The sequence below is a fragment of the Cynoglossus semilaevis genome, chromosome 14 (assembly GCF_000523025.1).
Source record: "Cynoglossus semilaevis isolate Cse_v1.0 chromosome 14, Cse_v1.0, whole genome shotgun sequence".
Classification (NCBI taxonomy): Eukaryota; Metazoa; Chordata; class Actinopteri; order Pleuronectiformes; family Cynoglossidae; genus Cynoglossus; species Cynoglossus semilaevis.
The window spans coordinates 2,269,416-2,282,065 of NC_024320.1; the positions used below are offsets into that span (position 1 = coordinate 2,269,416).

The 12,650-nt window shown below is 38.8% G+C and overlaps 1 protein-coding gene across 3 annotated transcripts in view; it reads right to left on the bottom strand.

Annotated features, from left to right (window-relative positions):
* Positions 1-12,650, bottom strand: part of mbd2 (methyl-CpG binding domain protein 2) — a 32,747-nt gene that overhangs the window by 13,596 nt on the left and 6,501 nt on the right. For all 3 annotated transcript variants that reach the window (XM_008324368.3, XM_008324370.3, XM_025062217.1), the window contains exon 2: positions 693-852. In XM_008324368.3, coding sequence (XP_008322590.1) covers positions 693-852 — 160 coding nt within the window. The remainder of the gene's footprint in view (positions 1-692; positions 853-12,650) is intronic.

The window sequence follows — 12,650 nt, forward strand, 5'->3', positions numbered from 1 at the left end:
TGACCACTGAAGTTTGTGTGTGTAAAAAAAACTGTATTTAAGCTTTGAGCACTGAGGAGTTCCTCAGTGCAGTTCTGAATGTAACCATTGTTCTGCACTCCTTGCTGCCAGTAAAAATTTTAAAACTTGAGAGGTGAGATCTCGTATTTGATTCTTTATTTGATCAGATCTTTATTTGATCTTAATTTGAATTTTTTGTGTGTTAGGAAACTAGGGTATGAAATAACAGCATTTTTTACAGTCCTTTTTAACAGAAAAGGTTTCCTGAAAATTTGTGTTTCAGAAGAGAGACTACAGAAATACAGAAATTATCAGTTCTACGCATCAATGAAGAGACAACCTGGGGACACACAGATGGACCATCAGTGAAGTCCTTGGTCTGGTCCACTCATCACTCATTTCTTATAAAAACTCATACAAAACTATCGACAGCAACAAGTGACGGCAACGCACACTCCTCATTTAACTGTCACGTAAGAACTTTTATGGGGGCGGAGGGGCTAAAAGCAGCCGATGCTCAGCAGGTTTAATTAACCTTGGTCTGTGCTGTGGCTGAGGGTTTGAAACAATCCTCAGAACAAAGTGACCTACTTCAGTAACACCAACAACAATCTAATTATCTCACAGCAAACACACACACAGAACACATGACCCCCTCCCCTCCACACACACGCGACATCATTGCCGCTCACCTTGGAGATGCTGAGTGCATCGTGCCGAAGCCGTTGTTTGTTCTTCTGCAGTTTCCCTGGCATCATCTTCCCAGTCCTGAAGTCGAAACAAGCCAGGTCCACACTGTTTCCCAAGTATCTGGACAACTGAGGTTTACTGCGGAACTTCTTCCCTGAGGGACTGAACAGACAACAGAGGGAAAAATGATTTTAATCACTGCACTCTTAGTAAATTAAAAAAAGATAAAAAGTTAACAAGAAGAGTTTGGCAACTGTTTGTTTTAGTGCTGCACCAAAATTTAAATTCTTGGCCGAAACCGAAAACCGAAAATGAGGAAACCAAGGCTGAAAACCAAAAGAAATTATTGTGCTAACTATTAGTACCATTGCATTTATAGCTATGACTAAACCTCAATAAAATCAAGGCACATTAATAAATAAATAATAAATTATTAATTGTCAAAATAATTGTCAAATGCCTAGCAGAGAAATAAAATCCACTGATAGTCACATAGGAAGTCAGAACAGAATAGCCTATCTATCGTTACCAATAGAGAGGAATTCTCCCAAAAGTCTTCTAAAATGGGCCAAATGGATTCTAAACAGTGCTTTACACATAGCCACCTGCACAATATATAAAACAATACATAACAGCATAAGTAAATACCTGGTAATATTAACCATGCAACCACTGCAATACAACTCTGAAAACAATCTTTATTAAAACATATATACATACTGTATGTACATTATATAAAACAGTGCAAAACAGCAGAAGAAAATGAATGGTAATATTAACCATGCAACCACTGCAATACATCTTTCAACTGGTGCCGTGACCCGGATCAAAATATAGCAAGAATCTTTCAAGGTTTTATTATGGCTCTTTAGAAGCCTCACAATATTTGATATTCTTTGGTGCTGTCAATAGATTCAATTGAGATTAATTATGATCTGTAATTAATTTATCTAATTAATCTATTTTTAATCCCACCTAAAAATTACTGCGAAAAGCCCTCAACTTGAGACATTTTCAATTAAATGTATTAAATCATTGTGGCAGATCAAAAGATAAGACATATAACAAAAGAAAATGGCTTTATAAAGTCATTTATTGTTTTTTAAAGACGAACAGATGCAGTCATAGACATTTACATTCCACTGTATTTGAGACTAGTCTCAAGTGCTGCCTGCAACCTTTAGTTACGTCCACCATGGAGAAATTATTGCTGTTCTTTTCTCAAGATTATTCTTCTTTTCTCCGTCAAACATCTTTCTGATTTTGGTCGTCACTGTAGTCCTGCACGGTGGCTTGTATGATGGGTCATTGGACACGGTATGCAACGCCTCTGTTAACCCGTCGACTTTTAGAGTCAATGTCACTAAATCTCAATCCATCCACTGTTTCACTTTATGTAAAAGGTAGGGAAATGGACCGATTCGATCCAGTATCAGTACCGGCAGCCGATCCCAACGTAATTAGTGGATCGGACCAATCCGACTTAACTTGCAAAGAATTCCGATCCACGAACCATGTCTGAATTCCTGTCGGCAGGTCTGTTAGATGACAGTTAACTGTGGAATCACTTTCATGAACAGAACGTGGCTCAACAAGATCACGTTGCACGCCGCAGTTCAGGAAATCTACTCTACATTTTGCAGGCAGATAGCAGGCTTCAAAGAAATACGTCCACTGTGTGGACATGTTCCACTCATGGTTTAATGTCAAAGCCAGAGGGACTGCAATCCTTATACACAAAGATGTCGCATTTCAGTCTGAGGAGGTGGTCAGTGACCCTAATGGAAGACATGTTAGGTATATGTAAGGTATGTTTTCTCTTCCAGTCATTCTAGTAAATATTTATGCCCCAATTTTGATAATTACAACTTTTTCGCCAAACTGTTTTCTGCCATACCCAGTTATACACAGCAAATGCCAGAGTGTTAAAATCCCAGAGTTTTGATGACGAGAGTAGAAGATTTTACACTTTGGTGTCAATGGGCACAAAGTACACTTTTCAGGTTGGACCATAATCTCTCTCTGGTGTTCTTTCTATGCATAGTGTTAGTGTAGAGTTATCGTAGTGTTTATTTTACAATGATAGACCCCCTGAGAGTTTATTTCTTGATTGAGTCTTTCCCAGCCTCACCAAGAGTTAGGTTTAGATTTTGTCGGGCGCTCCATGCCCTCTCATTGGTTGAATCCAGTCACATGTTCTGAGCCCACATCTTGCAGGAGTGCAGCAACGACACTAACCGACGTCTGCCTCAACAGCTCCGCAGGACTGCAGGTAGGCTAAGAAACTAAAGTGAATAAATAATGCATGGAATTTTTTTTTTCACGTTTCAATCCGTGAATAAATAAAAACTTTAACTGTTAGACATTAAGGAGGCAAACACGGTTTCAATGTAGTTTTGCTAACTTGCTATATTAGTTGTAAATTCACTGCGAATGTTTAATTGATCAGAATTGATATTGTGTTCGTAATGTTAGCACGGTTGTGCAGGTTTTTTGAAAAACAGAAACAACAACAGTAATCTCTCCTGGTGGCTAGCTTTACCGAAGCTACTTCAAAGCTTCCGACTCCCACCCAAAGTTACGTTGCTAGTGGGTAACTGTGCACTAATCGTATGTAATAGTATGTTTGTGTTGTACGTAGCTGTGGAAGGTCTACAGCAATGCTGTTCAAAGTACAGTACAAAGGAAAGAAGAAGTACGTCAAACTAAATGGAGACTTACACTCTTATTTCTTAAGGAGGGTAAGTTAATATGTCTGCTTCTTGTAGCCTAAACGATAGCCATATTGTGTCCTTGGGCAATGGACTTGATTTCCCACTTTGTCTCGTGTCTGTGGTGGTAGTAAGATGAACAATAATGCACCCCAAACTTCATTTAATTTGTTTCTCTGTATTCAAAGCTAAAATTAAGTTCAGTATACCCACTTGAAAAAGACATATGTACTGAATGACACCGAAACAGAGGTGGACGAAGAGGTCTTCAGTGACATTCTGGAGGAAAAAACAGACATCCTGTGGACGATTGTTGACACTTTCAGTCACTGGTAAGCGGTCATGTGATCAACAGTATTATTGTGTGGCCATTGAAATTGACTTAACTACAAAAAATGATTAGATTCAGTTAGGCAGAATTGGCTTTTCATTGTTTTCAGAACCAATCCATTTATCTATGAAACATGTCGACTGATAAGAACACTGAGCACTTAGTTACCAAGTAGTAGACTATCTAATATGGCCTTATTTGCTCAAAATGTGGCCGTATCAACCACTAAAACTGTTTGTAGCCTATCCCTGGTATTAAAAAAAAAAACAAAAAACAGATGCATAGTTTTACCATCTCTTCCCATGCTATCACCTCAGGAATTAAAGTTCTCATTTGGAGAACTTTAATTCTCATAAATGGCCTCTATGGTCTCCAAATGGCCGTTCTTTTTATTGTTAGCACTGCTTCTTTAATGGGTCAGAATGCTAAATTCAAAGATTCAAAAATTGCAGGGGGGGGGGGGGATGACTTGTTGGCTGCAGCTTAAAAGAAAATCACTAATTTTTTGGCCATAACTCTCACTGTATGACCTCAAATGGCATGATTTTGGCCCAGGAAACCTAATTTCATGTAAACTTAAAATAATAATACACTGTGTGCCAAAAAGGCACCCTCTTAGGCCCTTAAGGACATAAATGTCCTCTATAAAAGTAAAGCTCTAAATGTATATCAGATAGACATAGAGCTTTCAGTCAACTCAGTTCTTTTCAAAAATACAATTTTTTTTCCCTTTGGTTATTAATACCTTTATTGGCAATTTAACAAAGCGTGCGCCAGATTTTTTAAAATGTCTGTCTAATATAAAATGTCTGCCTATATATATATATATATATATTTAGCAGTTGTTTATAGAGGACATTTATGTCCCTAAGGAACTAAGAGAGTAGCTTTTTGAAAGGGTACCAGATGGTTTAATCCATTTCACCTTCTTTCAGTTGAAACTGTCAGTCAATTAATGAAATCACTACTAACAAATGTTTTTGCCTTGTGCCACATGGCTAAGTAATTCCATGAAAATACCAATATTCTAATCTAAACTAATCATTACCCATCTGCAAGACACACACAGCCTTATAGATTTAGTCAGTCCTTGCAACCTGTATATTGTTTAGTAGCTTATTTGAGTTGACATACTGTATCTAGGGTCCCCATTGTAAATTGTCATACAGCCTTTTTCCCTGTCAATGCAACCTATCATTTACTCCCACAGAAGTGCTCCGCCAAAGGACAAAAGAACACAATATGCATTGGGGATTGTAACACTGTTCCCTGCTCTGAAAGATCCCTATTCAAAAAAGGGCTATGTGAGTATATATTTTAATGAGCAGTTGTTGTTTCATAGGAGCAATAGAGATAGTTTTTTCCTGAGCAGGCAGCAAGTGGGGCAATTAACATTCTTGATTCTTGCTGGTCTACCTCCTGCCACCAAGTGGGAAGAAGGGAGCCGTGAAGATCAGTATCCGGGAAACTGTGAATCCCCTAGTGAAGTTTCATAAGGTCAGTGTATCCTGATTTCCATTTTGAAACCATCCAATATCAACGAGTGGAATCTACATTCCAAAAACAAACGAATGTTTTGACCAATTATCATTTCTCTTGATACAAAGGAACTTACCCAAGCGGATTTTCACATGATGGGGTAGCACGACAACATACTAGATTAAGTAAATCTCAGTCAGGAAATATCTGGATCTAAGAATATAGTTAAGAGGGTTTACCGCATCTGTTCTTCCATAATTCCCCTATTTAGACAAACTGTTCCACAAATAATGTATAAATATAAATAGCAATAAATACAAACACATTTATATAATACATTTATAAATATAAATAGCAATACATAAAAACTTTTTTATAATATTATAAATAGCAATTAGGTCTTCCCTGTCAGCCTTTGATGAACTGTTCAAGATACATTATGTGTTTGGCATCTTCTATGGCCAGGCCTTAAACAGCCTGTGCACATTTGTGCAAACCACCATCTATAATATTGATGTGGGGCTTTTTCATGAAACTCCCAGAGTCAAGAACCTCAGGACAAAGCTCCTCAACTCAAGTTGTGATGCATAAATACTTTGTTTGCCAGTCTACTTTCCACCATCTCAAACTTACACATGCCTTTTATTCCCGGCAAGAGGTTTCATTTGGTGTGTGACCAGAATGGATGCCGTCAGAGATTTTGCACTCTTTCTGGATTCAGGACACATCTCCATTCCAAGCATAGTCCTGAAAGTCTAGTTCAAATTGATAATGAATCTGTCACTCCTTCTGTCACTCCCTCAGTTGGTGTATCTGATTGGCAAACTTTGTCAGCTTTAATTTCAGAGCAGCCAGCGAATTCTCAAAGCTGTAATGAGACTAGGCAACATACCCAAGAAATGTGTGCATCCCTTATTGCAAAACTCCAAAGCTGTGGTGTGGTGCTGTCTTTTCAACTTAATTTACCCAATTGCTTCAGACCCTCATTCCACTGGAGAGTTTTCACTTTTACTTGCTGACGAAGAATTTGTACAATTCATCATTTCCCAAATACATTTTTTTTACTGATACTAACACTGCTTCAGAGGTCTCCCATTCAACATTATTAGAAACTCTGAAAGCCTTTCTCAGAGGGCGTATAATTGAATACTCCTCCAGAAGGGAAAAAGCAAGAGAGGTTAAGCTTCAGAGCATCTCCCAGGCCTTAGCTAGTATTGATGAACAACACTCCATATGCCCCTCTTCAGCTCTTTATAAAGAAAGGCTGTGTCTGCAAACAAAATATGACACATTGACTACAGACAAAGCCACATATCTCAAGGTGGAGGTGGGATTACATCAAGGATCGTCCCTGAGCCCCTTCTTGTTTGCTTTGGTGATGGACAGATTGACAGATGAGGTCAGACAGGAGTACCCATGGACTATGTTGTTTGCACATGACGTTGTGATCTGTCGTGAGAGTAGGAAGCAGCTAGAAGAGAACCTAGAGAGGTGGAGGTTTGCACTACAAAGAAGAGGAATGAAGGTCAGTTGCAGCAAGACAGAGTAAATGTCTGTAAACGAAAGGCAGAACAGTGAAATGGTGAGGTTACAAGGAGCAGAGGTGGTGAAGGTGCAGGAGTTTAAGTACTTAGGATCGACTGTTCAGAACAGCAGAGACTGTGGAAGAGAGGTTAAGAATAGAGTGCAGGCAGGATTGAACAGCTGGAGAAAAGTGTCAGGAGTGATCTGTGACAGAAGAGTGTCAGCCAAGGTGAAGGGAAAGGTTTACAGGACGGTTGTGAGACCAGCCATGACATATGTTTTAGAGACACTAGAAAGAGGCAGAAGACAGGAGGAGGAGATTGAGGTGGCAGAGTTAAAGATGCTAAGATTATCTCTCTTTTTTTAAAAATAATTTATTTATAATTTTTCAATATATAGAAACAGGGTAAGAAACACACACAGATAAAACAAAATCAGAATAAAGAATTACAATGAACAAGTGAATATGAGCAACCTGCTCATTACAATTAATATACATTATAGGTATATAAAATAATAAAACAAAAAAGAAAGAGAGAAAAAAAAAGATCCTGCTAAAAAATAATACGTTGTACAAACTGTATAAGTCAGCTATAAATCAAGCATTTTAAAGTTACATTGGCAGAAAGTGAGAGATTACTTTTATGTTACTCTTGATAGATATAATAAGAAAGGTTGCCACATCTTATCGAAAGTTACAGAGCTGAGAGAAACACTGTATCGAATCCTTTCTATATGTAGTAGACTGGTGTCTGTAGTAGACTGGTGTCGGTGACTGTTTTTACTCTAGTTTGCTCTCTTTTGTTTGCTTTTTTTTTCTTTGTTTTGATTGGTTTATTTTAACTTCCTTACCAGTGTATTCAATTGGATACCTCTTTTTTTGCACTATCATGCTGCTCAGCTGTACGTTGAATTGCCCCTCGGGGACAAATAAAGTATTTCTGAATCTGAATCTGAATCTGGTGACCTCTGAGAGCCAGGCCTTACATACTCGCATACATACAAACTCATACTCCCTTTTCCACCGAGATAAGATGTTCCTTTTTGAGGTGTTGAGAGCAACCCAGGATGTGTGTGGGTCTGGAGGAATATTGCATTTATATACCTCAGAGAAGCATTTAAAAATATCAGACCAAAACTGGTTTATTATGGGACAATGCCAAAAGAGGTGACCCAGAGTTCCCTCAGCTGATTTGCATTTCGAGCTGATTGGGGATACGGATGGGAAGAAAGAATGAGGTTTAGTACACGAGTAGTGCAGCCTATGGATAACTTTATAGAGTTGAGGTCTAGAATTTAATGAGCATTTGTGAACATCAGCAAGGTAAGTTTTCCAGTCCATGGCTATTGGCATAAATCTTTTTCCCAGGTTTCTTTAATATTTTGGGAGGTTTAAGTGAGGTGAAGAGGTCAACAAATTGTGAGACAAGTCTCTAGGAGTATGGAGGCGATTCAAAAGTGTGTACAGCTCGATTGGAGCTGGCAGTGACTGAAAATTAGGAATGTTTTTACGGATGACATCTATGACTTCTAGGTAACGAAAGAAGTGCGTTTTTGGCAGTGGAAATTTCTCCTTCAGTTGAGTGAAAGTCTTACTGAGATAAAGGTCCCTGATGGTGATGATACCCCTATTTGCCCAAAGCAAAAATGTGTTGTCAGACAGGGGGCAAACTTATGGTTTTTGTGGAGTGGGGTATACTGTAGGTGGGGATTCCTGATAGGTTGAATGACTTCCTTATTTGATACCAGATTTTCAAAGAATATGCAATTATGAAATTGTTCTTGGCAATGGATTTTAGGGGCTGTGCTGAAGAGAAGAGAAGGGCAGGTAAGGAATTAACAGGAAGACTTTGTTCAATAACAAGCCATGACGGGGTGGAATCAGCGATTTTACCTAGTTGTGTATTCTGCCAATACATTAAGGCTCTGCAGTTTGCAGCACAGAGTGACAGAAGTTTGGTAGGCTGAGGCCGCCGGAAGATTTGGGTTGGTTGAGATGTTTTTGAGAAATACAGTGCACTTTAAAGCCCCACACAATGGGTAAAATTATTGAGTCTAATAGTTTGAAGAAGGATTTGGGGAGGAAGATGGGCAAATTCTGAAAGAAATAGAAGAATCTAGGGAGAGTAACCATTTTAATTGCATTTATCTGGCCTATCATAGATAATGGTAATATTCTCCATGTTTCAATATTGGATTTTAACTTCCCAATCATATCGAGCAAATATAATGTATATACAGTATTAACTTTGGAGCGGCGCTTTGGCCCAGAGGCAATGTCTCTGTCATTGGTGTGGAACCCCAGGGTTCACCTCCTGGGCAAGATCCAATCCCAGTTGGTACCTTCCAGTGGACTCACCACCCGCAGGATGGTTCGGAGGGGTACGGTGCAGTGTGATTTGGGTGGCGGTCATGGAGACCGCTGCCCCCATGACCCGGTAACAGGTAAGCGGATGAAAATAGATGGACGGATTCACTTTGGGTCTTTAGGAATAGTAACTCCCAGATACTTGAATTTATCAGTGACAATATTAAATGGCAGGTTTGTAAGAAAATCTGGGTCCAGAACCACATCATCTGCATACAGCGAGATGCGATGGTCATTTCCCCCTAAATTTAGTGGGGCAACATCAGGGTGGTTCCTAATACTGATAGCGAGGGGTTTTATTGCAATAGTGAATAATAATGGTAAAAAGGGGACAACCCTGTCGGCAAGATCGTTGGACATTGAAGGCGGAAGACCGGTTGTTGTTAGTAATGACAGAGGCAGTGGGGTGGGCGTATAGCATTTTGACCCAGGAGATAAAATGGTCGCCTAAGCCGAACTCCCTTATTGTAGTTAATAAGTACGATCACTCAACTTGGTCAAATGCTTTTTGGGCATCAAGAGCTAGAACAGCAATTTCAGAATCTTTACTAAATTTGATGTACATTTGACATTGAAGAAAGAAAATCTACCAGGAATAAATCCAGTTTGGTCTGCGTGAATTATATCTGCAATGCATTTGTTAAGTCTGTTTGCAAGAATTTTGGTAAACACCCAAAGATCATAGCAAAGAAGGGGAATAGGACGATAGGAGGAGGGATCTGTCTATTTTTTTTTTCTTTTTTTAAGATGGGAGAGATGTTGGCTGAATAGAGTGTTTCAGGGAGTAGACCAATTGATATAGAGTGATTAAACATTCTTAAAATGAAAGGAGCTATAATGTCAACGTATGCTTTGTAAAATTTAATGCAAAATCCATCTGGGCCCGCCACTTTTCTGTTGGGAAAGGAACGAACTGACTGTTTAACTTTCTCTAAAGTTGTCTGCATTTAAGTCGGTTTGTGTCGAGGAACTCAATTTAAGTAGGTGAGGCAATTCAGATGGGGAAGTAGTGGACTTAGAGGTGTAAAGTTCTTTGTAAAATTCACGGAATCTTTCATTGATTTTCTGAGGGTCTGTGTGTATCTGGTTTGTCACCTAGTTCGTGTGTTTTTGTTACATTTTTAATAGCATTTTTTTTTAATAGCAAGCTGACATAATCAGAGAGCACAGCATTATATTTAACCTTTAACTTGATTATTTCGTTAAGTGCAGCTGGTGTGGCGTTTGCCTTGTAATCTCTTTCTAGTGGTCCAGGTTAAGTTGTGAAATCTTTGAAATCTTTCTCCCTGTCTCTTTATTTTGGCTTCGTGGGATATGATGTGTCCTTGTATGACAGCTTTAAAGGCCTCCCACAGAGTGGAGTCATTTTCATCAGAGGTGTTGTTCTAATGAAAGTATTCCATTATTTTGCTTGCAATTTGTTGGCGGAATTGTAAATTGTTAGTAGTTAGTAGTAAAGGGTTGAACCGCCAGTTAAACACAGGATTGGACCAACCAATATTTATTTTAATTTCGACAGGGCTGTGATCAGAAATTAAGATATCATGATATTTGGAGGTGACCACATCCGCAGCCAAAGTGGCATCAGTCAAAAAGTAATCAATTCTCGTGTACGATTTATGTACACTAGAAAAGAAAGAAAATTCCTTGTCCGTTGGATGCTGCAGCCTCCAAACATCAACAAGGTTCAGTGATTTAATTATGTTATTCAGTGTAATACTGGCATTAGAGAGATTGGTGGAGCGGGTGGAGTGCCTGTCAAGGAGGCAGTCCAATATTGTATTAAAATCACTACCTATGATCAATTGAGTAGACGATAAATCCGGAATAAACTTTTTGAAAAAAATCAGGGTCGTCAACGTTTGGTGCATAAATATTCAAAAAGGTTATGTGTCGTGACAAAATATAGTATGGCCACTCCCCTGGCTTTGAGGAGAAAGTTGACTGGTATGTCTGAGATATCCAGTCACACCCTAGCCTCCATTGTTCGTTATGTTTGATATGCGTTTCCTGCATGAAAATGATATCTCCTGAGAGTGATTTTAAATGGGAGAAGACCTTTCCTCGTTTTAGATTACTCCTTAAGCCACTGACATTCCAGCTTAGTAATGTTAAACTGCCTTCGCTAGATGGTGCTAAAGATTTATTAGTAGCCATAAAAGAACAAGTATCTACCAACGTAAAGTTTTAGAAACATAGAAGACCTGGTACATTTTGAGAGGAGCAGGCAAAAAAGGCAAAACATAAAAATGTAAACCCCACCTCCGTTCTTCTCCCCATGTGAGGTGGAACGAGAAAACCATTAACACTGAGATAAAGTTGGGTACTGCAAAACAAAAAGTCAAGCCTCGAACAGCAGTTCCAACCACACACACACACACATATATATATATATATAACATTTGGTTTTAGTGTTTAACTAATGTTTAATTCTTAGTGATAGTGAGAAACAAAAGTATATTCAGTTATTTACCTTAAACAGGTGTCTGGGTACAGCAGCAAAATTATTACATTTCTAGATCTCACTCTGCAGTGGTGAAGAGCGTAATGAATTTGTCTATGAAAGTTTCGGCTTCCGTGGCATTCTGCAATATTTTCTGCTCTGTACCATAGTTGAATAGTTGTTCAGTGACTTCAGATGAGAAGTCCGGGTAAATACTGATCCGGGAGCCGTTGAAGGTCAGGGGAGCGTGCAGACGAGCAAGCTTCAGGATTCTTTCCTTCTCTGGAAGGTGGTGAATTCTGGCGATCATGGTCCTTGGACGTCCGGAAGAGGAATGTCGGCGTATGCAGTGCGCTCGAACAATTTTCAGTTCAAAACGTTATTGACCCTGAAGAGCTGCGGAAGGAACTCTGCGACAAACTGAGTTGAATTGCCTTTTTCAACCCTTTTCTGGTAAGCCGGTGATTTTAATACTGCAGCATATGGATCTGTTCTCGAGATCTGATAAAGTGGATTAAATATTTGGGTGTCTCATTACCAATGGACTTTACAAGGTTATATAACAACAACTACGACCGGTTAAATTCAAAGATAAAAACTGATATACAAAGATGAAACGTTATTCCCTTTTTGTGTTTCATCTCCCGGATAGTCAATCAAGATGAATATTCTTCCACGGATGCTGTATGTTATCCAATGTCTGTCAGTTAAAATACCAACTAAGCAGAATGGTATAGATCAGTGGTTTTCAAACTTTTTATACTCTGTATCAGCTGATAAAACAATGAGCTCTCTGAGTATCAACATGATGACCAACAGTAGAATATAGCAGCATAGGCTTCCCTATGAAATTTCACCACACAGGAGAGATGTTTATGTTAAAATGTATTAATTGTACATGGTCTGTTTCAGATTTATTCAATTGAAAATGTAAATGTATCGCGTATCACTAGATAGAGCTGGCGTACCACTGGTGGTACACGTACCACAATTTAAGAACCACTGGTATAGATTAATAGCAAGGTATCTGTGGCAAGGGAAAAAGGCCAGAATCAAATTTAAAACACTGCAATTAAAAAAAGAAAAGGTGGGATGGGTCATTCC